The 25,655-nt window shown below is 47.8% G+C and overlaps 2 protein-coding genes across 6 annotated transcripts in view; one reads left to right on the top strand and one right to left on the bottom strand.

Annotated features, from left to right (window-relative positions):
• FAM131B (family with sequence similarity 131 member B) overlaps positions 1 to 14,001 on the bottom strand; it is a 40,396-nt gene extending 26,395 nt beyond the window's left edge. Inside the window, exon 1 of the mRNA XM_065676057.1 lies at positions 13,240 to 14,001. The gene's annotated coding sequence lies outside the window, so the exon portion shown is untranslated. The remainder of the gene's footprint in view (positions 1 to 13,239) is intronic.
• Positions 835 to 25,315, top strand: ZYX (zyxin). 5 transcript variants are annotated; one of them, XM_065676054.1, is made up of 10 exons: positions 835 to 919; positions 16,882 to 17,142; positions 20,025 to 20,206; positions 21,246 to 21,338; positions 21,618 to 22,121; positions 22,605 to 22,746; positions 22,825 to 22,994; positions 23,141 to 23,319; positions 23,600 to 23,720; positions 24,125 to 25,315. In XM_065676054.1, exons 2-10 carry the CDS (start codon positions 16,893 to 16,895, stop codon positions 24,233 to 24,235), a joined length of 1,752 nt encoding a protein of 583 aa, XP_065532126.1. In that variant the 5' UTR covers positions 835 to 919; positions 16,882 to 16,892; the 3' UTR covers positions 24,236 to 25,315. The 5 variants fall into 5 exon arrangements, with proteins under 5 accessions (XP_065532126.1, XP_065532124.1, XP_065532123.1 ...); XM_065676052.1 differs by lacking the exon at positions 835 to 919 and adding an exon at positions 12,977 to 13,075; XM_065676051.1 differs by lacking the exon at positions 835 to 919 and adding an exon at positions 13,117 to 13,470.
• The last annotated feature ends 340 nt before the right edge of the window (positions 25,316 to 25,655 follow it).

Raw genomic sequence — 25,655 nt, 5'->3', positions numbered from 1 at the left:
CCGCCGCCCTGCGGGACGGTGGAAGGAGCAAGCTCAGCCATGTGGAAGGAAGATAGCGGAGGCCTTCCCCACACCCTGCCCGGTAACGTGCACTGAGGAGGGATCTTTCCAGATGGAGAAGGTGCTGTTAGGTTCTGCTCCCTTCGCAGGCCACATTTTACCTTACCTCGCAGCAGCTGCAACAGGCAGTGTCCTCCTGGCCCACCCCCCCCCCCCCACACACACACCACTGCAGACTCTCCCCGGTCTGCTCCTTTCACCTTCCGTCTCTGAAATGCTCATGGTTTCTCCCTGTCCTTTTGTGCTTCCCTCCAAAAGCCTGGCTGATCTCACCAGCTTCCTTCCACCAATCTCTAGTAACAGCAAATTGAGTTTTGCTGATCCCAGATGAGCCATTTTGTTCTCATCCTTTTGGTCTGTGTTGCTGAGAAGTCACAGAATCAATCATAAACTGGTTTGGGTTGGCAGAGACTTCAAAGCTCATCCAATTCCAACCCCCGGCCTCAGGCAGGGACACCTTCCACTAGAGCCGGTTGCTCCAAGCCCCTGTGTCCAGCCTGGCCTTGAGCACTGCCAGGGATGGGGCAGCCACAGCTTCTCTGGGCACCCTGTGCCAGCGCCTCAGCACCCTCACAGGGAAGAGCTTCTGCCTAAGAGCTCATCTCAATCTCCCCTCTTTCAGTTTAAAGCTATTCCCTTGTCCTGCCCCTACAGGCCCTTGTAAAAAGCCCCTCTCCAGGTTTCTTGTAGCCCCTTTAGGCACTGGGAGCTGCTCTAAGATCTCCTCAGAGCCTTCTCCAGGCTGAACAAGCCCAACTCAGCCTGTCTCCATAGGAGAGGTGCACCAGCCTTCAGAGCATCTTCGTTGCCAAGTCATGACAGTGGAGCAGCCCTGATTAACAGCGGTAATGGGGAACAGGTAAGTTCATTCATTTTTCCCATTCACAACTTACAATCAGCCTAAGGAGAGAAGATAATATTCACGTGGAACAATAAGCAGGAAGTGTGCTCACACAGTTCGCAGACAAATTCATGGTAGGAAGGACAGGGAAAATGGTAGGAATGTCTGAATATATGCAGTTATATTATTTTTCCCAATGTATCTGCACTGTCGAAACCTAAGTTGTAAAAATGCTTGGAAACCATGGGTCTGATGGAACTTTGTTAACCAGAGGTGTTTCAGAATCTCTGAAAAGCGGACCCATATTGACTTCCAGGGCTAAATACAAGGAAAGGGGAAACAAAAGCAAATTAGAATGGAGGAGTGCTATGTTAAGAGGCAAAGCCTGTTTCTGATAAACCTGTTGTAGGTTAGTGACTGCCCAGCTACTGTTGTCACCTGTAGTCTCCTGTAGACAGACCAGGACAGCTGTCCTTAGGAGTTCGCCAAACAGCATTTGCACCTCACTGTAGCTTGAGATGTGTTACTGACACAGCTGCTCCTCTGCTTGGAGGAATTCTGGTTTCACATTAATCCCCTTCTCCTCCTCACCCGCCCACCCAGTCTAAATCTGTTCCTCTGTGAACCTCCCTTCTGCACTGTGAGTGATCTCTGCTGTGGCTTCTTTCGCAGTGAAGGCTTCAGGTAAGTCACATTGACTCGTCTTTATTGCTCCTGTGTGATGCTTTTGCTTGTCTATCACTTTGTCTCAAGCTCAAAGTCGTATGCTGGGTCCTAGCAGGTGCAGTTTGGCTTTCATTAAGGAGCAATACCATCTACATCACTCTGCTCTGACTTCAGCCTCAGGGTGTGATTCCACAGGCAATTGAGCAAGTCCTAGCACTTGCCCTGTCTGAAAAGCAGCTTTTCGGTTCTTGATGGGTTGGTCTGCTGCTGCTTTACATAGGGATCTGGCAAGCACCTGTGCTGCTGCAAGGCAAGTGTCAGGTATGCACAGCAGAGAAAGAGAACTGGAAAGAAGGAGGATTATACCCAAGTGTCCATTTATTGACGCCACAGAACTATTGGACTGCTTCATGTCTGTCTTGCATGTTCTGATGCCACAATTTCTCTCTTTTTTATTTGGAATCAATATCACTTAGCTGTTGGACACACAACCTGTCTTGGCATGCTTTGTCTGCCATTTTTAACGTAGTCAATTTGATCAAAGGATACACTCTTCGTCTTTTGGTTCTCATACATTTATTCATTATGGATCTTGTATATACAAATGTCCATATTTAAAGTAAGTTTAATTCTTAGTAGAAGTTGAGAAGACTTGGTTAGACTGTCATCTGTGAGCTTTGACACAGTTGCTTGGCTCTTCTGTACTGTAGGTTCCATACAAAAAGGAGCTCATCATCAATAAGCAATCAATACCTAGAACCTTTACTAATTAAATTTGGCTACAAAACAATTACCATACAGTAGCATAAGAACACAGCAGCTGTTTTACATTCTGAAGAAATATATGATTTCATGAGAATATTACTTCATGGGAATTATCACGTAGGAGGGAAGTGACAGAACTGAATCTTTGAATAGGGAACTAAAACCGAGTATAAATCTAACTGTCCCCCACAGTTTCTGTCCTTGCTGTTCCTGAGCAACACCGTTCTTCCCACTAATGCTGCAAGGAACAGGAGGTAAATGCCAAAACCTGAATTGTTTTGTTTCCTTTGAAATACCCTTTCTGACAGGCACTGAATATTTTCTCTAAGCACTGAGAAAATAATAGCCTTCTTAAAAAATGAGGCTGTAATTTCATGTAGGAAATTGTGTACAAAATACATTTTATAAGGGCTGATTTTAAATGCTGGTCTGAAAAATCTTCAGCTCTAAGTTTCCATCAGGGTCGGGAGATGGAGACATTTAAGTATCTAGAGAGACAAAACGTAAATGGATTCTTTACATATCTGGGTATCTCAGAAGGAAGGAGCAGTAGGAAGCAGCTACTTGCAACCCCCTAAATTACAGGCTTACTGTAGAGCTGTAGACCTCCCCCTTGACAGACCATATTGTGAGAAGTATGCTGGGCAAGAGAGAAGGAAGAGCGTGGCTGTGTTCAAGTTGTCATGAGCTGTAGGTCCTAGCTGTTAGGAACTGCTGTTTGCAGAGCAGAGCTTCAGGGCTGCCTGAATAAGTCAAGGATGCTGAGGGTGGAAGGGCAACATAAAGCTCCCTTGGCCTTTTTCGTCTTCCCCCACTCCTGCACCATCGCCATGAACGCAACAGAGGAATTGACTGAGATGCCATAATCAACTTTTTAGTGTGTGCTCCTTGGTTTGGGATTGAAAACAGGCAAGGATCCATGCCTCTAGGAGCCTCTTCCGCCTGTCTCTCTCACCCAGAGTGGGCACTCTTATAGGTGTGAGCAGCAGTGGTAAGGGGAGGAAAACATACTTCCAGGAAAGCTAAAGCTAGTGACCTTGTGCTCAGTAGAGGGGCTGGTTACAGCACAGAACAAAGCAGTTTCAGAACAAGCTCTGATTTTTCATAACTTGTTCTAAATCCACACTAAGGCACCTCTATCGTAACCCTGAAGACACACTTATGCAGTAAATTGTTTGTTTGCCTTTTAAGAGATGGGTGTTCAACATTGTTGTCTTCTCTATAAGCCATCAATGAATCTATTAAACCTACTTTTCTAGGGGTTCTCTATAGCTCTATATAAACATCTTATAAACACTGGAACAGCTTCTTTCTGAAGAACACTGCTTATAAAATACAGAGCTATTGTCACTGTCATGCCTGCTCATCAAATTTATTCATCAATTAATTATCAGGGATACAGATTATATCCCAGTAGGTAATGTGCCCTTGTCATCTGCATTAGCTGCCATTTAAACCAGTTAAAGTGAAAAAGAATTACTAATATAAATCTTGCCACTTTGAAGTAAACGTTGCCAATCCCCAAATAATTTAAAATGTCTTCCTTCTGTCTATTATTCATAGACTCATAGAATCAGCCAGGTTGGAAAACACCTTTAAGAACATCACGTCCAACCGTTACCCCAGCACCGCCAAGGCTACCACTAAACCGTGTCACTGAGGGCCTCACCTTCACGGTTTGGGAACACTTCCAGGATGGTGACTTCACCGCTGCCCTGAGCAGCCTGTTCCAATGCCTGACAACCCTTTTGGTGAAGAAATGGTTCATAATATACAGTTTAAACCTCCCCTGGTGCAGTTTGAGGCCATTTCCTCTTGTGCTATTACTTGTTACATGGGAGAAGAGACCAGCCACCTCCTCACTCACCTCATCTTAACATTAGTTCATGTCCCTCAGAGGCCTCATTGGCAACCATGTCTATCCTCCAATGTACAGGCTCTGAAAAATGATTATTCACCACCTCCTCCTTTTCTGATCCTTTTAAAAATCCTTATTTAAAATCCTGTGGCCTGACCAACTACTGTCCCAGAAGAACATGGAGAAACGTCCTACATGCTGCTTGCAAGATGTGTCTTCAGCTGTGGAAAAAATACAGAGGCCTATGAAGTTCATGAGTAGGAGATGTTTACAAAAATAGTATCTGTATCAGATCTGTAGAGGCAGGAATCGTCCTCAGGGACTGTTGCTCCAATATGCTTCTCTGCTGGCCTCCTGCCACTGGCAGTATGGATTCCCCAGTAAATGCTGCTTCTGGCAGAGAGTTCTGGTTGCTTCATAGAAGTAATGGAGTACTTGCCACAAGAGTTAATTCTATATCAAGCTGTATTAGCTACTGATAGGATTTTCATGTGGACCAAAAAGGAAATGAGACAGCAAAATGACTCATACAGTTCTTTCTTGTTCAGAGCTCATTCGGTGCAGAAGACAAACAGAAAGGCTTTTTATGAGGTTCAAAGAATAAAAAAAGCAGTGCCAATGTAGTTCAGATCCTGAAGTGGTGAGACTTATCTAACATAAGTGTAAGGCTGGGTCCTTTCAAGCTGGGAAAATATTTGAGGCTGTGTGAATCAACTGAAGATTAAAAAGGACAATAGGTGGAGGTATAGACATAGGATATATTTGCATCGCAAGCTGTGATGCAAGCTCATGCTTACCTACATTTACATCTGAGCAAATGTAATCTTGTTCTGTCTGCACCCAGTGCTCCTAAAAAACTTTATGAGAGCATCTTAGTTTAGCGCAGTGACAGAACTGATCAATCCACACCCCCGAGAGCGTACTCGTAAAAAACCCTCCTGGGATTTTGTCCCATATTGCTAAAGAGAGGTGATGGTTAGCACCTAAACATTACTTTTCCTCTTCCCCTGCATGGCGAGTTCTCAGATTGGCCCATGCTGCTGAAGTAGAGACACACGCTTTGTATATCCTGGCATTATCTGTTGAAAACTGAACACTGACGGAGTGTCCCAAATTAAGGACAACCTAACTCAGAGGAATGAAGTACTTTGCTGTTAGCCACATACCTTAAAAACACTCATTTTGATGCAGGCTGAATTTTAAAACAATACGTTTCTGAAGCAAATTTCAATTTCTTAAGGATTTGTAGATTCGGGGGTTTTCAGAACAACATTGCTGGTTTGCAGCTTTTCAGCAAATGTAATATTCTCTCAGCATCTTTGTTGGTGTTTGATTTTTATCCAGAGTCATGCAGAAGTGTCACATTCAGTTCCATATATATTAAGATCTCATCTTTCATACAGCTCCCATTTCTAGACTCTCACAGAAGACAGAGAAAAGGAATTTACCATCTGGAACTGTGGTGGTGTGATCTGGTCTGTTCTGATATCACCAGTGCCTTTGTAGCACACTGACCTGCTGCACAGGATCATGCATCACCTTCCATTTGAGCATGGAGAACCACTGTTCTCTGAAACTGCTTCATAATATCAAAGCTCAGTATCAAAGGATTAGCCAGTCTAGCTTGCTTCATCTACCATAGGCTTCACCCACTCAGCAACACCATTCTGGCAAGGATCTTTCATAAAGCTATTCTGCATCTTCATATATCCTTACCTTGTGTCTGAACCAGCTAAATGCCTGCTCACACTGAGTGAAACAGGAGGTAGCCTGGGCTGAGGTCTGAAATTCCAGTTTCTAATGCTATGGCCTGGGGCTTTTTTCCAGCATCACATGAAATGGGAAGATGAGAGAGTTCACAGATAAGTGACTCTTTCCCACTCCTTCCCTGCCAGGAATGGCTCAGCAGATGCTAACAAATAAGAAGGAAAAATTAAATTCCAGGAATGTAAGCGAAAGGGAACTTGGTGAATCTATGGCTGTCACACTGAGAGTGTGCAGGTTCCTTACCAGCAGGCAGGTAGTGCCAAGAGGGGAGGTCTGAGGAGGTGGCTTTGGAGGGTTAAAAAGGGTGCATGATGTGCACTAGGAAAACAGATGCCATCATCGACACAACTGTGAGGTGTGTATTAGGGTTTTCCTCCACGCCAGTTGAAGCTATGCTAGTGGGGTTGCTCAGACTGCATTTGTAAAAGTAATCTGCAAGCAGTTAATGTGCTTTCTTAAATTCCCAGTGTTATGTAAAAAGGCGCAGTGGTTTTTGCCTTACGAAATATCAGTTGTCATCTCCTCACTCTCTCCCTTTGATACACTGGAGATGGAGAGCTAGGAGCACATAGAAATTGCATATACTAACTCTTTTGAAAACAAGGCGCTTGTTTTTCTGCAATACGGTTTTGGAGTTCTTTAAATCTTATTAAAAACATATGAAAATACCCCAAACCAGTCTTAAAATCCAGTCTGAACAAACAAAATAGTTATTATTAAAACAGCTACTGATTCTATCCTCACTGCTGAATCCTTGTCTCTGGAAAAAATGATAGTATAATATATCCAGAAGCAAAATATTGACTTAAAAATAGCCCTCATATTTAAAGAATCTCCAGAAGGTACCCTCTGCCGTATAACACAGAGTAAACAGCTGCTGTGGGTAGGCTCTGGCAAATAAACATTGACTCAAACTATTTTTGTCAGGCCTGCTGCTGTATCTGGGGGATGTGAATACATTCTACCTGCTCTGCTGTGCTGCGCTCCATAAGGAATATGGTGGGATCCAGAATGCTTATTTGAAGGTGACTCTTCCATTCCTATCTGTGTTTACAAGTCTTTGGGGTCAAATGTTCTCACAGCCGCTTTAATAAGCATATTTGGGCCTTGCTTCTTCCTGTGTTCTCTACTGAAGCCTGAGAACAGGATCTCGGAAGAGCCTGCCTTGGTACCTTCTTACCATCTTGCAACCCTTGGCATCCTGATGGTGCTTCTGGCTAGGAGACATCCCCTATCAAAAGCAGGCCAGGAAAGAAGAGCATCCTGTCCTCAAACCCATTGTGATCATAGCTGATCTTTGAAAGAAATACCCTGACTTCCTGGGTTTTGTGGCAATGTAATTCAAGAGGTAGCCACTAGAAACTTCTGGAATAATAATGTTTATTGATGCACAGTACATGGAGGCATATGTATCAGTAGTGGGCTAAAGTCCATGTGCAGGAAAGTCAGCCACCAGTCTGGGCAGCAACCAGTAATTCTGCCACTTCCCTGTCACATAGGGAGTCCAACACAGGATCCTCAAAACCTATCTTTCACTAGCACTGGTTCCTGAAAACCTTATTCAGTCTGAGGAGCAGTGGCTTGTCCTTACCCAGCATCTTTACATTTCCACCAACCCTGTTCTGACCATGTTTTTGTCAGAGAAGCAATTTTAACTGGAATCCACATTGTTTCAATATATGGAGTTGGGTTTTTTTTTCACAGTATACTATACTGAGCCACTACAATGTTTCAGAAGTTTCCCACTTCTCACATTAGTGTTATAGGCAAATTCTCACATAGTAAGCCATGAAACATAACATGCACTTAATGCAAGAGCATGTCTTCTGCGTTTTGGGGGATCTTGGCTTTTCTCTGCTCTCACAGAAGGCTGCTTTTCCTTTCTATCTCTCCAAATCTGCAGTAGGTAAGAGAACATTTGTCATACTTTCATATTTATACTACTTCTTCAGTTTACTATCAGCTGGGAAAAAGACTTGAAACAATTGTAGATGAGAAGAGTTCTGGTCTCGTGGTCCCTCAAATCACATAAATAATTGCTATGTTTAGGAGAGTGGAAGTCTGCTGGCACCAATGAGGTAGCTTGAAATTCCATTCCTTGCTTGGAGGTGCAGGGATCTGTAGTACAATTTTCAAGTCAAAAGCAAACACAAATGGAGATGTAGGACTCTGGTATAATCTGGTAAGAGAACAAAGAAGATAGGATGCAGCATACTATAGGCTTCTCACTGGTGTAGGCTGAAAGACAAAATGAATGCTGAGTCTGTTCAGGGAGTCATTCCAGCCTCAAAACTAAGCCAGGAGCTTGAGAATAGTCAAAAAGAGTCTACAACTCAGTGTCCCTCTAACCTTCACTGCAAGTATAAGGCCAAAATTAGGTCATTAAGTTGAATGTAGGCTATTGGCACCAAAGGGCTGATAACTGTCTGCTGTGATACCAAGTCTGAGGAGTTTGAGGCAATGAACCAGTCCAAAACTTCATCCAGGTTCTTCAAAGCATTCCTCTCACTATTGAACCATACCCTTTACCCTTCTCTATCCCATTCCTTAAGAAGACTCATTTGCAGTGTGTAGTCTAGCCCCTGTGGAATGCCTCTTTTTGAAACTTAGGAGGGAATGGATACAGACAGTATTCCACATGTACATTCAAATTTGGACCTCTATACAGATTTCCTCTTTCTTGGATCAGGAAAAAATTGATGCCATTTTACTGCATTGGAGAAATGCAGGCTGCCCAGTGGCTCCCAAAGCAAGTGGACAACTAGAAGTGACTAAGAAGGCTCTTTCACTTTCAGGGTGTTACATCTGAGGTTGCTGTGGTCATCTTGCACTGCATGACTAACATTGGTTTGGATATAATACATGGCTCTTGCACTAATCCACAGTATTTTCTGGTTTACTTCAAAAATACATTTTCAGTACAGATACATCCTTTCTTATCAAATCTCAGTTTTGTTTTATATCCTTAAGATAGAGGCTTGCTGACCACCTTGGGAGGACACCATTTTGGAGGCCATGGCCATAAAGGCCAAATAAACAGGAAGCAAAAGGATTATTGCTGGTAGGACCCATCAGGTTTTTCTCATGACAAACACCACATACAAAGGTGTTGGGAAGAAGGTGGGAGGCCCAGGAAAAGCAACACTGCTCTGGAGAAATAGCTTTATAAACCAGTAATAATAACAGTGGTAACTCATCTGGGAGCTGCATGTCCTGCCAAGGAGCTCCTGCCATGTGGGACTGCTGGAAATGGAGCTCCTTCCCTTGCATAGCAAGGGTTTGCTCTGGGCTTGGTTTGTTTATGGCCTATTCTAGTGTTTTAGTCAGGGTAATCGAATTGTATGTGTATGACTAGAATGAAGTATGTACATGTACGTGTGTACTGTGCAATACTTTTCATAGTGGGATTTAAAGACCCGCAGTGACACTTCTCAGACATCGCAGGGGCTCTGTGTAGCTGCTGAACAGCTCCCCTGCTTGGGGAGGGACACTTCTGAAGTGTGCTTTTGTCAAGCAAGCTTGGTTTTTGAAGGGAAGCAGCAGAGAGACACCAGTTATCTGTCCTGAGTAGCTGGTTGTTCAGAGACTTCTCATAACCTTGGCAAACAGTGTTCCTGACTGCGTGCCAGCTGCACAGATGCAGGAGGATGACTGGGCTCATGAGGACTGGAGGCTCTGCTGTCCCCAGGGCAGCTGTATTTGGCACCCAGCTGTTGACACGCATCCTGCAAGGGGACTGAGACACTTGAAGCTGCCATTTGGTCAGGGGAAGGGCAGCTCTGCACATATCACAGCATCCATAAAGAGTGGGAGCAGCAGCTGTGGCACATGTTAACCTATGCCAGATGTAGCTTTTCACATGAAGAACACCCTGCGTGAGGAAGGGAATGAGAAACACACCAGAAGAGGGTTGTGCTGTGGGAGCACAACAGATCCTAGGAAAGCTCTCACCAGGGTGCATTACACCTGCTGGTCCATACTGATGCAGACAACTTGCTGCAGATGGCCCTGCCCTAGACACTGTGGGCCTGACCTTGCCTGCACCTCTTAGTCTGGGAACCAAAGCAGACCCATTATATATTCCCAACTCTGCCAGTAGGCCCAGACATAGAATTTAATACAGCACAGGGAAAGCTTATGTGTACCAGCTTAGCATTAATCAATAAAATGTGGTTAGACTAAACAGAATTTATATGACTAAAGAAGTATCAGAGATGCAACAAGGATATAAGTCAGAACTTCTCTTTGGTTAGGAAAAACATGGGACTTCTACGTGGCATCACTAATTATTAACTAACTTTCACTGAGATAAAATCGTAGAATCATAGAATAGTTAGGGTTGGAAAGGACCTTAAGATCACCCAGTTCCAACCCCCCTGCCATGGGCAGGGACACCTCACACTAAACCATGTCAGCCAAGGCTTTGTTCAACCTGGCCTTGAACACTGCCAGGGACTGAGTATTCACAACTTCCCTGGGCAACCCATTCCAGTGCCTCACCACCCTCACAGTAAAGAACTTCCTTGTACATAATCTAAACTTCCCCTGTTTCAGTTTAAAGCCATCACCCCTTGTCCCATCACTACAGTCCCTAATGAAGAGTCCCTCCCCAGCATTCCTATAGGCCCCCTTCAGATACTGGAAGGCTGCTATGAGGTCTCCACGCAGCCTTGTCCAGGCTGAACAGCCCCAACTTTCTCAGCCTATCTTCATACGGGAGGTGCTCCAGTCCCCTGACCATCCTTGTGGCTTCCTCTGGATTTACTCCAACAGTTCCATGTCCTTTTTATGCTGAGGACACCAGAACTGCACACAATACTCCAGGTGAGGCCTCACAAGAGCAGAGCAGAGGGGCAGGAGCACCTCCTTCCACCTGCTGGTTACGCTCCCCTTGATGCAGCCCAGGATATGGTTGGTTTCCGGGCTGCGAGCACACACTGAAGTCGGCTCTTGTTCCTTTTCTCATCGACCGACACCCCCAAGTCCTCCGCAGGGCTGCTCTGAATCTCTCCTGCCCAACCTGTAGCTGTGCCTGGGATTGCTCCGACCCAGGTGTAGGACCTTGAACTTGGCTTGGTTAAACTTTATGAGGTTGGCATTGGCCACCTCACAAGCATGTCAAGGTCCCTCTGGATCCCATCCCTTTTGCTTTATTCTATCAATTTCACCCATGGTGTGGAGTGGCATTCACACTACAACGTATACTCCAAAATAGCACAATGCTTTTTTCAGGCATGGGACAAAGTGATTTATGGAGAGGACTGCTGCCAATTCCAGAACTTACAAGGTCTGGTACGCCAAGCTGAGTATACCTGCTGATCCATCTCTGTACCTAGAGATCTAAATGCCTATTCAGTACCAGGATTTTGCTTCAGCTAATGAGATTGAGTACAACTGTGTACATCTCAAGGCACCGATTCCAGTTTGCAGCAGAAAAACACCTACACTTCCAAGCAAAGAACTGCATAAAGGAAGGTTGCTAAAATAAGGAGATTCTTACTTTCTTTAAAGCACAAACTTTAAATCCACTGTATTTCAAGCATGAAATCAAGTTAAGAGTTTCCCCCTGTGTATTCTGATGTATTCCAGTTTGAGAATTCTGGCTTTCACAGGTCCAACCTGCTAAACACCTCTCCATTTCTTATCCGTTTCCTCACAGTGGGGAGTTGATACAAAACATCTAAGAGGGTCTGCCTTTCTTTTTCTTATTCCCACAGATCGTGAAGGCTTTTTCTGCCTTCATGAGCTTTTAACATCCCCACCTTGGTGAGAAATCAAACATGCAAGCATCTGGATTTATAGGGTTGTGGCCAGAAAGTATCAGAGCACAGATTTGTCTGTGTTCTCTCAGCCCTTTTTTGATCTCAGTCTGAGACATTCTTTGTTTTCTCTGGAGTCAGGGCTAGCCCAGGGAACAGTGGCAGGGTGCTCCGAGGTCAGGCTGATTGTGTAAGGTGCACTGTGCTGCTCCAGAAATCAGTTAGTGATTCCACTGTGAAATCTTTTTGGCTCTGCACTGACAGCTTTGCCCGAACAAGAGAGATCATCTGCACTAGAAGAGTGCCAGTGTTAGAAGACCCAGCACAGAGATACCTTTCTTATCCTACATAATTACCTTGTGCATTAATCATAGGAGATAACGGGGCTGATGCCATGCCTATAAAAGCAGCAGCAACTTCAGAATTATTCAGTAACTATACAAGAGCTATATATCCCTAAGGAATTCATAGCTGTAAATCAACAATTCAACATTGGCAGCTATGTAAGGAGATGCTCAGTGCTACACATTGCTATGGGTGACAGGGTATGTAACAATGAAAAACCTCACAGAGGGCCCAGCTTTACCATAAGCCGGTTAAATAAGGGAGATCACCTCTTTGTACAGACCTTGTTTACACTTGATTCCTTAAGCCTTGGTGAGCCTTTTTGCATAGCTCTGTAATGTAACCATTTTGCAGTAGTGCATATGGGAGGGGGGGATGTCTAACTGGTGTGGTCTGTGGCTTACCCACCTGTGAGTAAGTCACAGTAAGGATACTAATGCTGTTGATTGATAGGCAAGTCTTGGGAGCAGACAAGCCCCCTGTTTCCTGAGCATTACTAAACACAGTAATTCCCCAGGGAATGTGCAACAGTAGGGGTATTAACCCCCACATTAAGGACAATTTCCAAAGTACAGTGGTTGTGCAAAGCCCATGAGTTCTGTCTTTATTGGCATCCCTTCTCCCTGTGCAGCTGAGAAGCAAGGAGAGGAAGAAAAGGCAGGAGTTGAAAGTTACATGCCCTGTTTTGCTGGGTCAGGCTGTCGCTGGTCTTAAAGCAGGACTGAACCCGCAGCCAGCACTGCGATAAAAATAAAACCGGCGTGCAGCGCATGCAATCCAACAAAGCAATTCAAATGGCTGGTGTTTTATATCAACCGCTTCAGTGTTTAGCCTCGCAGCCAGTACAACAAGTCGCTTTTCTGCACGGCGGAGTCATCTGATGTTTGCTTTCATTTCTGGAAGGCTGGGGAGGGGCGGCGTGAGTCAGATGTTCCCGCAGCTGGTTCGTGCGTGGACGAGCCCAGCAGGGACCCTGACTCACCAGGAGCTGCTCCATTTCCTCCTACAGCTCAGGTCAGCGGCTGGAAACGCAATAGCGGGATGGGGCGGGGGGGAACAAGGCAAACGCTTCTGCTTGGTGATCGCTGCCGAGCGGAGAGGACCCCCCCCACTCCGGGTCTGTGTGCCCGGGGCTACCGCCGCCCCGTCGGCGGGCGGTGAGCGCCGTCCCCCCTTACCTCAGTCGCATTCCCCAGCGAGTGAGCTCAGCTCCGCGCAGCCTCGCTCCTTTTATGGTCAAACAACTTTGCCTGGGCGAGGCTTTTTTTGGTGAGTTGTCGGCAGCGGCGGGGTTTGGCCGCTCCTCTCCCCCCTTCCACTGCCGCTGCTTCCCCGGCCGGGCGGGGGGCAGCACGACCTCGCCGGCTCCGGGCCCGGGTGCCGCGTACTCCCCATCCCCGTCCCCAGAGGTGAGTCCCTTTTCTGGTCTTAGCGAAGAAGCTTTTGTGTGCAGCGCTGGGGCTGGCGTTGAGCAAGTCTTGGGGTGCCTCCGTGTCCGGGGGCAGGGCGCGCTTCCTGCCGGGGGGCTTGCTCGCCGTGCACCAAGTGTCCCTTTAGGGTCGATGGACGGTGCGGGGAAGAGAGGTTCGGGGGATGCGTGTGTCTTGGTGGGTTCTCTTCCCTCCCAGTGAAATGGAGGCAGCTCCGGTGTAGCTGCAGCAGTGGGGGATGGGGGAAGGTGTTGGTTTTATTCGGGACGAGCTCTCTTTTGTGTGCGTACGGGACACCTATGGGGTGGTTTTTTCCAGATGTGCTAGAGAGGGAGGAAGCTGGGGCTCTTTGTGCGTGAACTTTGTTTCATTCGTGAGGTTTTGCCTCTCTGGGAGTGCCCCGAGGAGAGCGGAGGCGCAAGTACTTGAAAGTCGCAGAACTTCCTCACGTTTTGAATATGTTTGCATGGCTTTTGAGGGTTTTTCCTCCCGTTTCCCCGTCCGTGCGCAGGGAGGAGGCAAGCCCAGGATGTGTGGGAGAACTTTGTAGATCTCAGTGTCCCCCTCCCAGTCCGGTTGTTTTAAGGCTCTACCTTGCAGCTCGCGTAGCTGATAGGACTTTGCTCTCTTTGAAGCTTTGTAACTTCGGGGCAGGCTGGGAGAACTTTCTGGAATTAGTCTGTATGAGGGGATGAAGGTAACCATAGCTCCTTTATCTGTTTAATCTGCTCACTACGTAGTCTATGTTGTTTGCTGTAGTTTTCCTTCTGACTCCCCTCATTTGTGAGGAAGTTGGCAAAGAGGGGAAGTACACATGCGGCGTGTCAGCCCACAGTGCTGGGCCGGCTTTTATGGGGGCTGCCTGTGTGACTGGAACCGAGCTGCTTTCTACCAACAGAGGGGGAAAAATAACACTTGAGCTCTCTGCTTCCTCCCACTTTCGCTACCCCGGAAAAGTAGCTGAGTTTTTGGAAGCGGTGTTTTGGGGTCAAAGAGCTGAAAGCTAGCTGGGTGCACAAGAGGTGGCAGACCCACCATGGGAGCTTCTGGGAGGTGACCCTGCTGCTGAAGGATGTGTCACTGGGATGTGTCCTACTTCTCCTTACTCTCTTAGAGAGGAGCAGTGTAGGTGGCAACCAAGTATCCTGACTGTGTCCTCTGGGGACATCTTTCTTCATAGCTCCACTAGAGTCATCTTAAATGCTGTGACAGCAGGAAGAAAAAATGTCTCCCCCGAGGGGAAAATGTGAGGACAAGAAGTATTTGAGATGAGGTCTGCTGGTGTAACACTCCCTCACCAATAGCTGTTACAAATAGCGCCACAGGACTTGCATAAGCTCTTTGTTTCTTTTAAGGCTTAGATGGTACTGTACTTGCTTGAAAGGTACAGTACTGTTGGGTACTTAGGTGGTACCCAAGGCTGTGGGTGTCTCTGCAAGGCCAGCAGCCTCTGTCAGCCTGTTTGGTCTGGGTTGTGTGGATGGATAAACAGAAGTGAGGATGAGCAGGGCCAGCTGCTGGATGGGGATGCCTTGAAATACGACATGACACACTGGGAAATGGGCTGCTTTGGGTTAAGGGAGGTAGCAGCTGCTGGCAGCAAAGCCAGCCTTTTTTTTTTTGTGAAGCAGCTGATGTCCCAAGGCTGTCTTTGTGTTGACTAACGTCAGCATGGGTCATGATCAGAAGTCACATTGTCACTGTGGTGTTCTGCTTACAGTGGTGACAATTCCGGTAGAACTACTACCAGGTGGTTCATTACACCATAGTGAAACGGTGGGGCATAATGCTGAACCTCCGTAAAGAAAGGCTGGAGGTCTTTTCACCAACTTCTGCAGCTCAGTGGGCAGCTGCAGACTAGAGGGAGTTGGCCAGTTCCTTCTGACTTGCAAGTCTGTTGACCCCTACAAGTCTGAGGGGTTGAGGACAGACCTCGCTTGTTACTCCTCTGCGATGACCCTTTCCCATGCTGGATCATGTGGGTGATGCTCAGCACAGCTTTTTGGCTCCTGCTTATTGTTGCAGCCTCTGCCTCCTCTTGAAAAGCCCGGAAGAGTTTGTCGAAGCCTGTGCAATTCATCAGCTCTGCACAAAGGGAACAAAAAGTGCAGCAGCATGTACTCAACGTTTGTCTGTGTTGTTACACGCCTGTGACCTGGAGAAGTGTAACATCTAGATCTTGCAGTGCTGTACTGAATCGTGGGAGCGCTTAGAATGGGGGCAGGCGGGTCTTATCAGCAGCCATGGGTGATGTTTGTGGCACCAGGGCTATCTGTCCCAGCAGCTTTTATTGTCCGAGTGAGAGAAGCCGGCAGTGTGGAGGGGCACTGATTTGAACATTGGCACAGAGCCGCTGTGCTGGGGAAAGCGCTATTGTTCTGGGGTGTTAGGAGGACTATAGGCATGCCGGGCTTTACAACAAAGCTTCTGGCTGCGTGGAGATTTCTAGCACGGATAAGACTTCTGGCTTGCATTGCCGGGCTGAGGGAATCCTGGAAATGTGGCTGTCATCCTGAGCCCTGCGGTTCCCGAAGCAGCCGGCTTGGCGGGGCTGTCGTCTGGCTGTTGCAGCCTGGTGATGGGGAGGAGTGAGCGGAGAGGGTTGCTATGGCCCGCCCGCTGCAAGCGGAGCGCCGGCCTTTCCCAACCCCACCGCGCGTCCTTGCGCAGCGCAAGGCCGAGCCCCGGTGCCGCGGAGCTGCTGCCCCTCTCGCAGCCCCCCGGGCACGGGCGGAGCGGCGGCCGCAGCCCAGGGCTGCTTCCTGGCGGGGGCAGGAAGGAGGGGAAAGGGGGGCGAGATCCGGGGAGGTGACAACGGGAGCTCCTCACCCGGCCCGTGCCGCCGCCGCTGCTGCAGCATGGAGAGCTCCGGAGGTAAGGGATGGAGAGTGCGAGGGGTGCGCCAGGGTCGGACAGGGGAGGTTACCGGGGCTGTCACAGGCAGAGATCGAGAGGAGCCTTTTGGTGTTACTGGGTAAGTGGGGGAGAGGAAATGCTGATTCCAGTTCTGGGAGAGCACATATGGGGGCACCCCTTGGGGTGCGTTGTGTGGTGGGTAACGCACGTTCTGGTGGCCCACTGCTGTCCTCCTCTCCAGCATGCTGTGTGCAGGGTTCTCATGCAGCAAAAGGCTTTGGTTTCTCTGTAGCTGGAAGCCCTTTGCGGTTAATGCCATACTGAGTTGCAATGGTGAAGCGTGCTGTCTGCAGTTTCTGTTCCTCCTATTTCCTGTGCTGATGCTGGAAGTGCTCTGCTCTCTGCTCGCGCTCCTCAGCCTCTGGATGGACTTAAACTTCTGTATCCCTGTGTTTCACATGTTTCTCTCTATAGATTTCCACTGTGGCCCAAGGCTGATTTCATATTGGTTTCTTCCCTCTTCTTTCCTGCTAGGAGCTGAGAAGATGGCCTCCCCAGGTGCCCCGGGGACCCGCATGACATCTGCAGTCAACATCAACATTTCTACCCCTTTCTTCTACAATCCGCAGAAGAAGTTTGCACCCGTGGTTGCCCCTAAACCCAAGGTGAACCCCTTCAAGGCTGGGGATGCATCAGAGCCGCCGCTGCCCCCACCTCCTGGAGCTGGCGCCCAGCGTGCTCAGATAGGGAAGGTGGGGGAGATCCCATCAGCATCCATGTCCCTGCTGCCAGAAGGTAGGTGAGGGCTGGCGTGACAGGTAGTGCATTTTTAAATTCCAGGGGGGTGAGGTTTGGAACAGGGCTAAACATGAGAACAGAGGCATCTCTGCTGCAAGTGATGGATATTCTTGCTGTAGAGGCTGGCAGGTTCCAGGATGAGATGAGACGATTGTAAAGGGATACCAGAGTACATAGAGCTTGCATTAAGAATGGAAGCTGGATGGCAATCCTGCCCTGCACTGGTGCCGGAGGAATGCAATGGATTGGTTTTTTGATAGTATTCCCTGAGTGCATAATTGTGTAACTGCAGTCAGTTTCTGGCCAGCATGTCTGGGAGCAAGTATGTTGCAGGCAACTTTATCCTGATGGTGGTGAATCATGCTGTTCTCCTTGTTGATTCATCTAAGCTCAAGCTGGTTGTCTCTGATTACAGAGATCCTTCTCATGGGCTCTGCAGTTGCCATCTTCGCTGCTGCTGGGGATAGGGAGGAATGAAAAATGGCATGTAAAACTGGTGGAAGCTGTCAGAAACAGCTTTGTATGGCTTGTAGAGTTTTACACTTCTGCCTGGTGGTTTGGGCTGGGTGTGTTTTCCTGTGCAGAGTCACTTCTTGTAGCGTGGTTTCCTTTCTCTTTTTCTTTCTTCTTATTTCCTGTGCTGGTGGTGTGTTTTTGTTGGTTGCTTGGATTTGTGTCCTCTGACAAGCAGAGGGTTCCTGGTTGTGTGGCTCCCTACTTGGAACTGATCAGTGTGGGGCCACCAGAAATTTCTCTGGGGACCTCTTGCTAATGCTTGATGCTGTTCATTACCCCAAGACTCTTATCAGGGTGCACCTCAGTCAGGATATGCATCTTCAGGTAACGTTAACTGCTGTTATAGATGGCTGTCACGGTCTGGTTTAGAGTGTGCAATGCTGATGATTCCTAGGTTGGCAGCTGATCTGTAGGAAGGCAGGTTCTGTGCTCAGAAGAGACAGGTTATGAAGCCACGAGTCACAAGGGTCAGCACGCTGGTGTTTCTGTCTCCTAGAATTGCACCAGCTAACTCTGACCTTCTTCCTCATCCGTTGTTGGGGGTTTTGCTGTAGTTGCGTGGGTTAGGGATGTCTTTGGGGAGGTCTCAAACTGACGCAAATACATAAAGTACAGAAGTCGGCGGATGGATGCTAAAAATTATTTTTCAATGAAGAATGCAATTGGAGAATTAGGTGTTAGCTCCACTTCCTTATAAATCTTATTATGGAGGAACTAACGTATCAGAAAGATTAGCAAAAGGACCATTGGGCTTAAGCTGCTGGCACCATTGGGTGAGGGCTGCCAGCAAGACATCTGAAGTACAGGTGAACCATCTAAACTCAGTCATGAGAGAAATGCATCTGATTTGATCCTTCTGTGATGCATCTTTTCAATCCTGTCCCTTTCTTATACACTCCTCAAACAAATAATAATATAACAAAGCCATAGTGATTGGTCTCTTTGTCTTAAACGACAGGATGGCTAAGTTAGTGTTGCTGTAGGCATGTTGTATTTAGTATTGATCACTATAAATCTGGTACAGTAAGTTTGTGGGGAACTTTTTTGTTTGTATGAATAATTCATAAAACAGGCTTTTAGTGCATCTGAAACAATGTGACAGCAGATCAGGGCTTTGATTCTGCAATATTCTTTATCATTTCAATAAACCGAAAGGCAAGCATATACAGAACTTGAACCCAAACTGTAGTTTCAAAGGAAAAAATACCAGCCTGGTATTACTTCCTCTGCAAAGCAGAAGTTCTGTTTCACAAGAAGGCTTGGAAGAGGTGCTGCATACCAGTGCAGTTTATGCATTCCACTAGCTAATTAAGATTTTGGATTTCATTTTGTGAAAGGGCAGCATTGTCTCCCTTAGGTTACTTATGAGAAGTCCTCATAAAGTCTGCTGACAGTAACTGGATATAAAGATGGGACAGTTCAGTTACTGCTGTTAAAAGTCACACATGGAGTAGCAGGAGTGAAAAACGTCGTCTTTCACCCCACTGCTAGCTGGGGCTAGCTAAGGGAGAGGGATGGATGTATGGAAGAAGGGATGTAGAAGTTATGCCTCCTTGTCTTCAGTGTTCTTTGCTGCTTGGATGATACGAGGGCAACTTCTTCCATCCACAGTGAAGGCAAGAGTATTCATGTATTTGCGTGTGGTGTAGTAGAAAATGTCTTTTTCCTGTTCCACATCTTTGGCAAATATGCATAGGTAGAAGCAGTGGGGTTTTCTTATAGGAGATTGAGGCACTCTGGTGCTTTTCAGCTTGCCTAAAAAGGGTTCTACAAAGTCTCTCATGTCCTAATATGCATTGGGGATGTTTTAGCTTCCACAACGAAAGATGTTTTAATTTCCTAGAAAAATAAAGCAGTTTCAAAGATTCCTCATAGGCATACGGTTTAGTTGGTCCAACTTGCTTTGTTTTCTTCCCTCTTGTTTCTCATAGTTCTTACTAGCCAGCTGTGAGGTGGCAGCTTATTTTCCTGTAACAATACTGCCTCTTCAGGGTCCTGGATTATCCACTGGCACTCCTCCTAATGTTGCTCTGTATTTAGCAATCTGAGCCAGGGACTGGCAAGAGAAACGTATGCTAGGGACCAAAGAATGAGAGGAGGGGTGAGAAAGGGCATAGTAAGACATGTTTCCCAATTATACAATAATTATTCCCAGTAACTAATTGCAGTAGATTACGAGGGAAGTTCTTATGACGGCAAATAGCTTTAGACTAGGTGAAAGCCAACCTGTGGAGTTCAGTTGTCCCTGATGTGGTCCCTTGAGTACTTGGGAAGTACTTGCTTTAATACCTTCAAGACCCCTTTTGAGGTTTGTGCTGTAAGAGATGATCCAAACTTGCTTTTGTTCTCGTTCTTCCCCACAGACCTGCCGCTGCCACCTCCTCCACCACCTGGAGAGGAGGCAAGCTTCTCCAACTGTGCTTTTCCCCCACCTCCACCGCCCTTCGAAGAGCCTTTTCCACCAGCCCCAGAAGAGGTTTTCCCTTTGCCACCACCACCGCCAATGTTTGATGAAGGGCCTGTGAGCAGTGTACCTGCCCCACAGGTGAGTGTGGTCAAGGGAAGTGTGGTTCTTTGTGACGCTCTGCGAGCTGGGACAACTTCTCACTGCTGTCTGAACTCAGCAGCAGAAAGCTCTGAGATGTGGGAAAGCAGAAAATGCTATCGCCCTACGGACCAGCGTAGGTTAGGGTCAACTGGCCAGGCTACAGCTCTCTGCAGATGAAGGACCTGGTGCTCCTGATGGACAGCGAGTTGAGTGTGGGCCAGCAATGCACCCTTGTGGCAATAGAAGGCCAACCACATATGCTGGGCTGCGGTTGTGGGAGTGTAGTCAGCACGACGAGGACAGCGATGGTTCCTCTCTCTGGTTCTAGTGAGGCTACGTCTTGGAAGATTTTCCAGTTGAGCTCCCGGTGTAATTACTCAGAGGAATAAAGAACTAGATGCAATCCAGTGAAGGGTCATAGCAGTCATTGGGGGTTGGAGCTCATGAGGAGAGAGCTGGGTTTGTTCAGCCTGCAGAAGAGGAGGCTGAGGCAGGGATCTAACCGCAGCCTGCTATACCTAAAGGAGGGCTGGAGAGAAGACACATTCTTCTTACTGGGGCACAGCAAGAGGCAATGGACACAAGCTGCAGCAAGGGGAATTCCTTTTGGACGGAAGAAAAAGTTGTTCCACTCCAAGGGTGGCTTAACACTGGCACAAATGCCTGGAGAGGCTGGGGAATCTGCCTCCTTGGGGATGTTCAGAAATTACCTGGATGAGGCCCTGAGCAACCTGATCTAGCTTGTTAGCTAGAGTTAGCCCTGTTGTGAGCAGGGTGTTGGACGAGAGACCTCCAGATGCCTTTCTCCCACCTAAATCTGTGAGTTTCTTTGGACTGTGCATTTTCCCACTGTTTGTAGACCCTGGAGCCTGTGCCCTGTTCATCCTCACCAGCTTGGTCTCCATTCAAAGCAAGGAGCAGCTCTGTACCGCGGTCCAAAGCACAAAAATCCGCTCTTGTAAGGGGGGTACACCTGGTTCTCTGGCTGTTCCTGTAATGTGCTCTGCTCACTCTTTCCTCATGGATGGTGGTGTAGGAACGTGGCAAGATGAGCAGCATTGATCTTGAGATTGAGTCACTGTCCGTAATGTTGGATGACATGGAGAAGAATGACCCCTTCAGACCCCGGGTGAGCTCTCCAGGATGTTGGAAGTGGAAAGAGAGATGACTGGTTTGCTGAACGGAGGTAGTGAAGATACTAATGTCTGGATAAACCATAGTGCAAAAGTGAATGTGAAGGACCAGAAAGCACAGATACTGCAGCTTGTCATGACGCCTAAAGGTGTAACAGTGTGGAAACTCGTAACATTGTGGGTCTGGGGTAGCTGCTGACACTGCTATAGACAGCATATTTTCTCTTCCACCTTGCTGACAACTGCCTGTTTCTCTCTGTTGCTTCCTTTTACAGGTATCTCCAGGATCCACAGGTTCTCTGGAGAAACCATCAGCCCCAAAAGCCCATGTGGAAGTACCGTCTGCATCCAAAGATACTCCTCATTCGTTTCCTTCCAAGTTCACTCCAAAGCCAAGTGGAACCTTGTCTTTCAAACCCCCTGGGGCTGATTTGACCCCAGCCCCATGGGCAGCCCCACAGCAGCGCAAGGAGCCCCCAGCACCAGTCCCTCCACCACCTTCTCTCCCTTCTGCTCAGCCTACCCCTGCATTCACCCCACCTAAATCTGTTGCTGGCTCTCCTAAGTCTGGGTCCAAACCAGGTGCCGGTGTTCCCATGGCTCCATCAAACTCTGCAAGATATCCTACCTCCCTCCAGACTCAGTTCACAGCCCCTTCACCTTCAGGTCCCTCCTCTCGGCCACAGCCTCCCAATTTCACCTATGCCCAGCAGAGGGAAAGACCCCAAGTGCAGGAGAAACCGCGTCCAACAGAGCAACCTCCTGCTGCAAAAGACACGGTAGGGGACAGAGCCATGGGATCAGTGCTTTTGGGTGGGCATCACTGGGAGTGAAGTTGGACAATGAGGAGGGAGGGTCTGTCCCAGGCTAGAGGAGGCTGTTACCACTCTGAAAGAGCTGTAGCTAGAGGCAGTTGGGGACAGGGATAGGGTCCTGCAAAGGGAAAACACTTTTTAGCAGGTTCTTTTGCAGCAGGACAAGAGACAGTGGTTTTAAACTAAAGGAGGGGAGATTCGGGGTGTTTTTACAATGAGGGTGGTAACACTGGCACAGGTGGTTACTCAGACAGGTGGTGGATGCACCATCTGTGGGCACATTCAGGGCCAGGCTGGATGTGGTTCTGGGCAACTTGATCTAGTTGAGGATGTCGCTGCTCATTGCAGGTGGGTTGGACTAGAGGAGCTTTGAAGGTTCCTTCCAACCCGAGCTATTCTGTGGTTCTGTATGTGTCCTCAGGGATTGAATGTTTCCTCTTCCTGCAGCATAGACCCACAGGCTCCAGTGCAGATCCACCTAGGGGAAATTCCTGCCTGACTATGAAGGAGGTGGAAGAGCTGGAGATGTTGACCCAGAAACTAATGAAGGATATGGAGCATCCGCCCACAGTAGAGGCCGCTACTTCTGGTGTGTTCCCTCCCTCGACAGCAGCAGGGCTGTGAGGGGTTTTCATCTCTCCTAATCCCTTTCTTCTTCCATTGACAGAGCTCTGTGGCTTCTGTCGGAAGCCTCTGTCACGAACCCAGCCAGCTGTGAGGGCCCTGGACTGCCTCTTCCATGTGGAATGCTTCACCTGCTTCAAATGTGAGAAGCAGCTGCAGGGGCAGCAGTTCTACAACGTGGATGAGAAACCCTTCTGTGAGGACTGCTATGCTGTGAGTTACTGGGGTGGGAGAGCTGAGCTTGCTGTGCTTGCTCTCCCTTGTTTTCCCTTCCTCCTTCCGCCTCTCCTGTCTGTGGCATAGCCTCCCAGGAGTGTTGGACTGGATTAATGTGTCTTACTTGTTTCCTCTGGGCTAAGGGGACCTTGGAAAAGTGCAGTGTCTGCAAACAGACCATCACAGACCGGATGCTGAAGGCCACTGGTAACTCGTACCATCCCCAGTGCTTTACCTGCGTGATGTGCCATACCCCTCTTGAAGGGGCCGCTTTTATTGTGGACCAGGCCAACCAGCCTCACTGTGTGGATGACTACCACAGGTATGGAGAGAGTATGTGTGTGTGGTGTCTGAAGGAAGGCAGATTCCCTCACAGCTGTTTAATTCTGCTGCAGAATGGGGTTGGGTTGCCCATGCAATCAACAGACATTGAGTTAAAAATGACTCAGCAATGTACCTTATAGCAATTAGGTCTTTTCCCACTTAAACTTCTTTGTGATTTATTACTCCTCTGCTGCTCACAGTGTTATATGGCAGTCAGAAATGTTCATTGACTATCACCACGGTGGCCATGATCCCCTCCATGTTTCTGTGTGCTGCAGGAAGTATGCTCCACGCTGTTCAGTCTGTAGTGAGCCCATCATGCCAGAGCCTGGAAAGGATGAGACAGTGCGTGTTGTGGCATTGGAGAAGAATTTCCACATGAAATGCTACAAATGTGAGGTAAGCTTGGTGGCTTCCATGCTCATCACCAGCAGCTGGACCTCTTTGTTGTCTCTCTTGACTAAACGCTAAGGTTGTTTTGAATTAATCTGGAGCATTTTCGAAGCAGGTTCAGAAAAAGATAAGACATTCAGTGACCACAGGTCCACGAAGAAGGGTTATGCAGGGTTGTAGTCTCTAACATCTCTAATGCAGCAGCTGTGTATACTGTGGGAACATGCTGGAATCACAGAAGGGGCTTGCTGTTCCCTCAAAATAGTATCTCCTATTAGCACCACCAGAGACAGAGCAATGGGCTGTGAGCCATTATGCTGACCCAGTGGGGCATTTCTTACATCCGTGAATGCATTTATCCTGCTGTTGGCCATCATTGAGCTCCCTCCCTCTTTTCTTTCCCTGTTTAGGACTGTGGGAAGCCCTTGTCCATTGAAGCAGACGAGAATGGGTGCTTTCCACTGGATGGGCACGTGCTGTGTATTAAATGTCACACCGTTCGTGCCAAAACAGCACGCTGAGGAGCTTGTAGTGGGCATTCGCTTGAGACCCCTGCACTCAGTACTCTTCCCCTCCCCGTATTGTCCTATCCTTCTGCCTGAAAAGGCAGATTGCTACCAATGGAGACTATGCCAGCACAGCTCTTTACTTATGTAGGATTCACTGCTCCTAGACTTCTCTCTGCACACCCACCAAGCAGGGACCTCTCCTCCTGTTGCCACGTCCTGGCCACCGTGTATTCCAGGCTGGGGCTGTGATGGTGAGTGCACAGTTTCTGTTCCCTCAAGACTGGACGAGAAAGACCAGACCTCCACCACCGCCTGGTGGAAGTGGCAAGAATGACCCGATGGCAGGTGCTGGGAGGGGCTGAGCACCATTCTGTGCCACAGAGCCAAGAGTGGCCATTTGACTGCAGAAGGTGGAAGCCTCTATCTTGGTACCACTTCTGTCTTCATTTGCTTTTCCCTCTTATTCTTCCTTCCATGATGAGGAAGTCTTGCCCTACCCCATCCCTCACTCCTGGGTTAGGGTGTGGAGGCAGAACATACTGGGAATCCCTGTTATTGTTGCTGTGAAAAGCTAACCTAGCATAGCTTTTCTGTCTCTAATGGATTTTACTGGCTGTCTCATTATTTTTGATTTCCCCCTTAGCCAGATTAAACTGGCAGCGTTTGGAATCCTGTTCTATTCCCGAGTTTGGAAAGTTGTTTTCCAGTCTTTCTCCCTCCCCAGAATGAGTCACTTCCCAGTGTGTTTGCTGGGCAGCCAGGCTGGGCACCAGAGTAGCAAAGCGGTCCAAAGAAAGCATGTTTACAAATACAGACTGTCATAAGGACAGGCAGCCACACGGTGGGGAGGTGTCTCAGTGTGTGGAAGAGGATTCAGCAGACTAAGGAATGTCTCCCTGTTCCAGTAGGAATTCTTTCCCTGCTGTCGGTGAAAGCTGTGGTGTAATAGCAATGTACTGTCTGGCTCTAAGTGTTGCTGCACTGAGCCCTATTTCCTGGACTAGAAACTCTGAAACCGAACAAAGCTTTTGAATAGCTACACTGTGCCAACCACTGTTTGCGTTCAATAAAATGTAGGGTTTTTTTCCATTATTGTGTCTGCTGTATTTGTCCAACAACCCATGAGAACTGCTGTCTCAGGCAGTAGAGAATGCACAGTTGCTATTCCACTGAGCCTCCAGAGGTGAGTAGCCTGAAAATGGCTTTTCTCTCTGCACCAGTTGGTCTCCTTTTTAGACCATTGTTTCCTACTTCCCTCTGCTTGAAGAGCAGCTCTCCTTTAAAGCAGTGTAAGACTACTTTTCCGTGTAGCAAGGTTGTGGTCTGCTTGATGTGTCACTAGGAGGTGAGTTGTTACAATCCACTTGCATCAGACTGGAATAAAGCGGCCAATTTGCTTGCCTTGCCTTAACTACTGCTACTCAAAGTGTTT

Source organism: Lathamus discolor, chromosome 4, assembly GCF_037157495.1.
Source record: "Lathamus discolor isolate bLatDis1 chromosome 4, bLatDis1.hap1, whole genome shotgun sequence".
NCBI lineage: Eukaryota > Metazoa > Chordata > Aves > Psittaciformes > Psittacidae > Lathamus > Lathamus discolor.
This window is presented reverse-complemented; position numbering and strand designations above follow the sequence as displayed.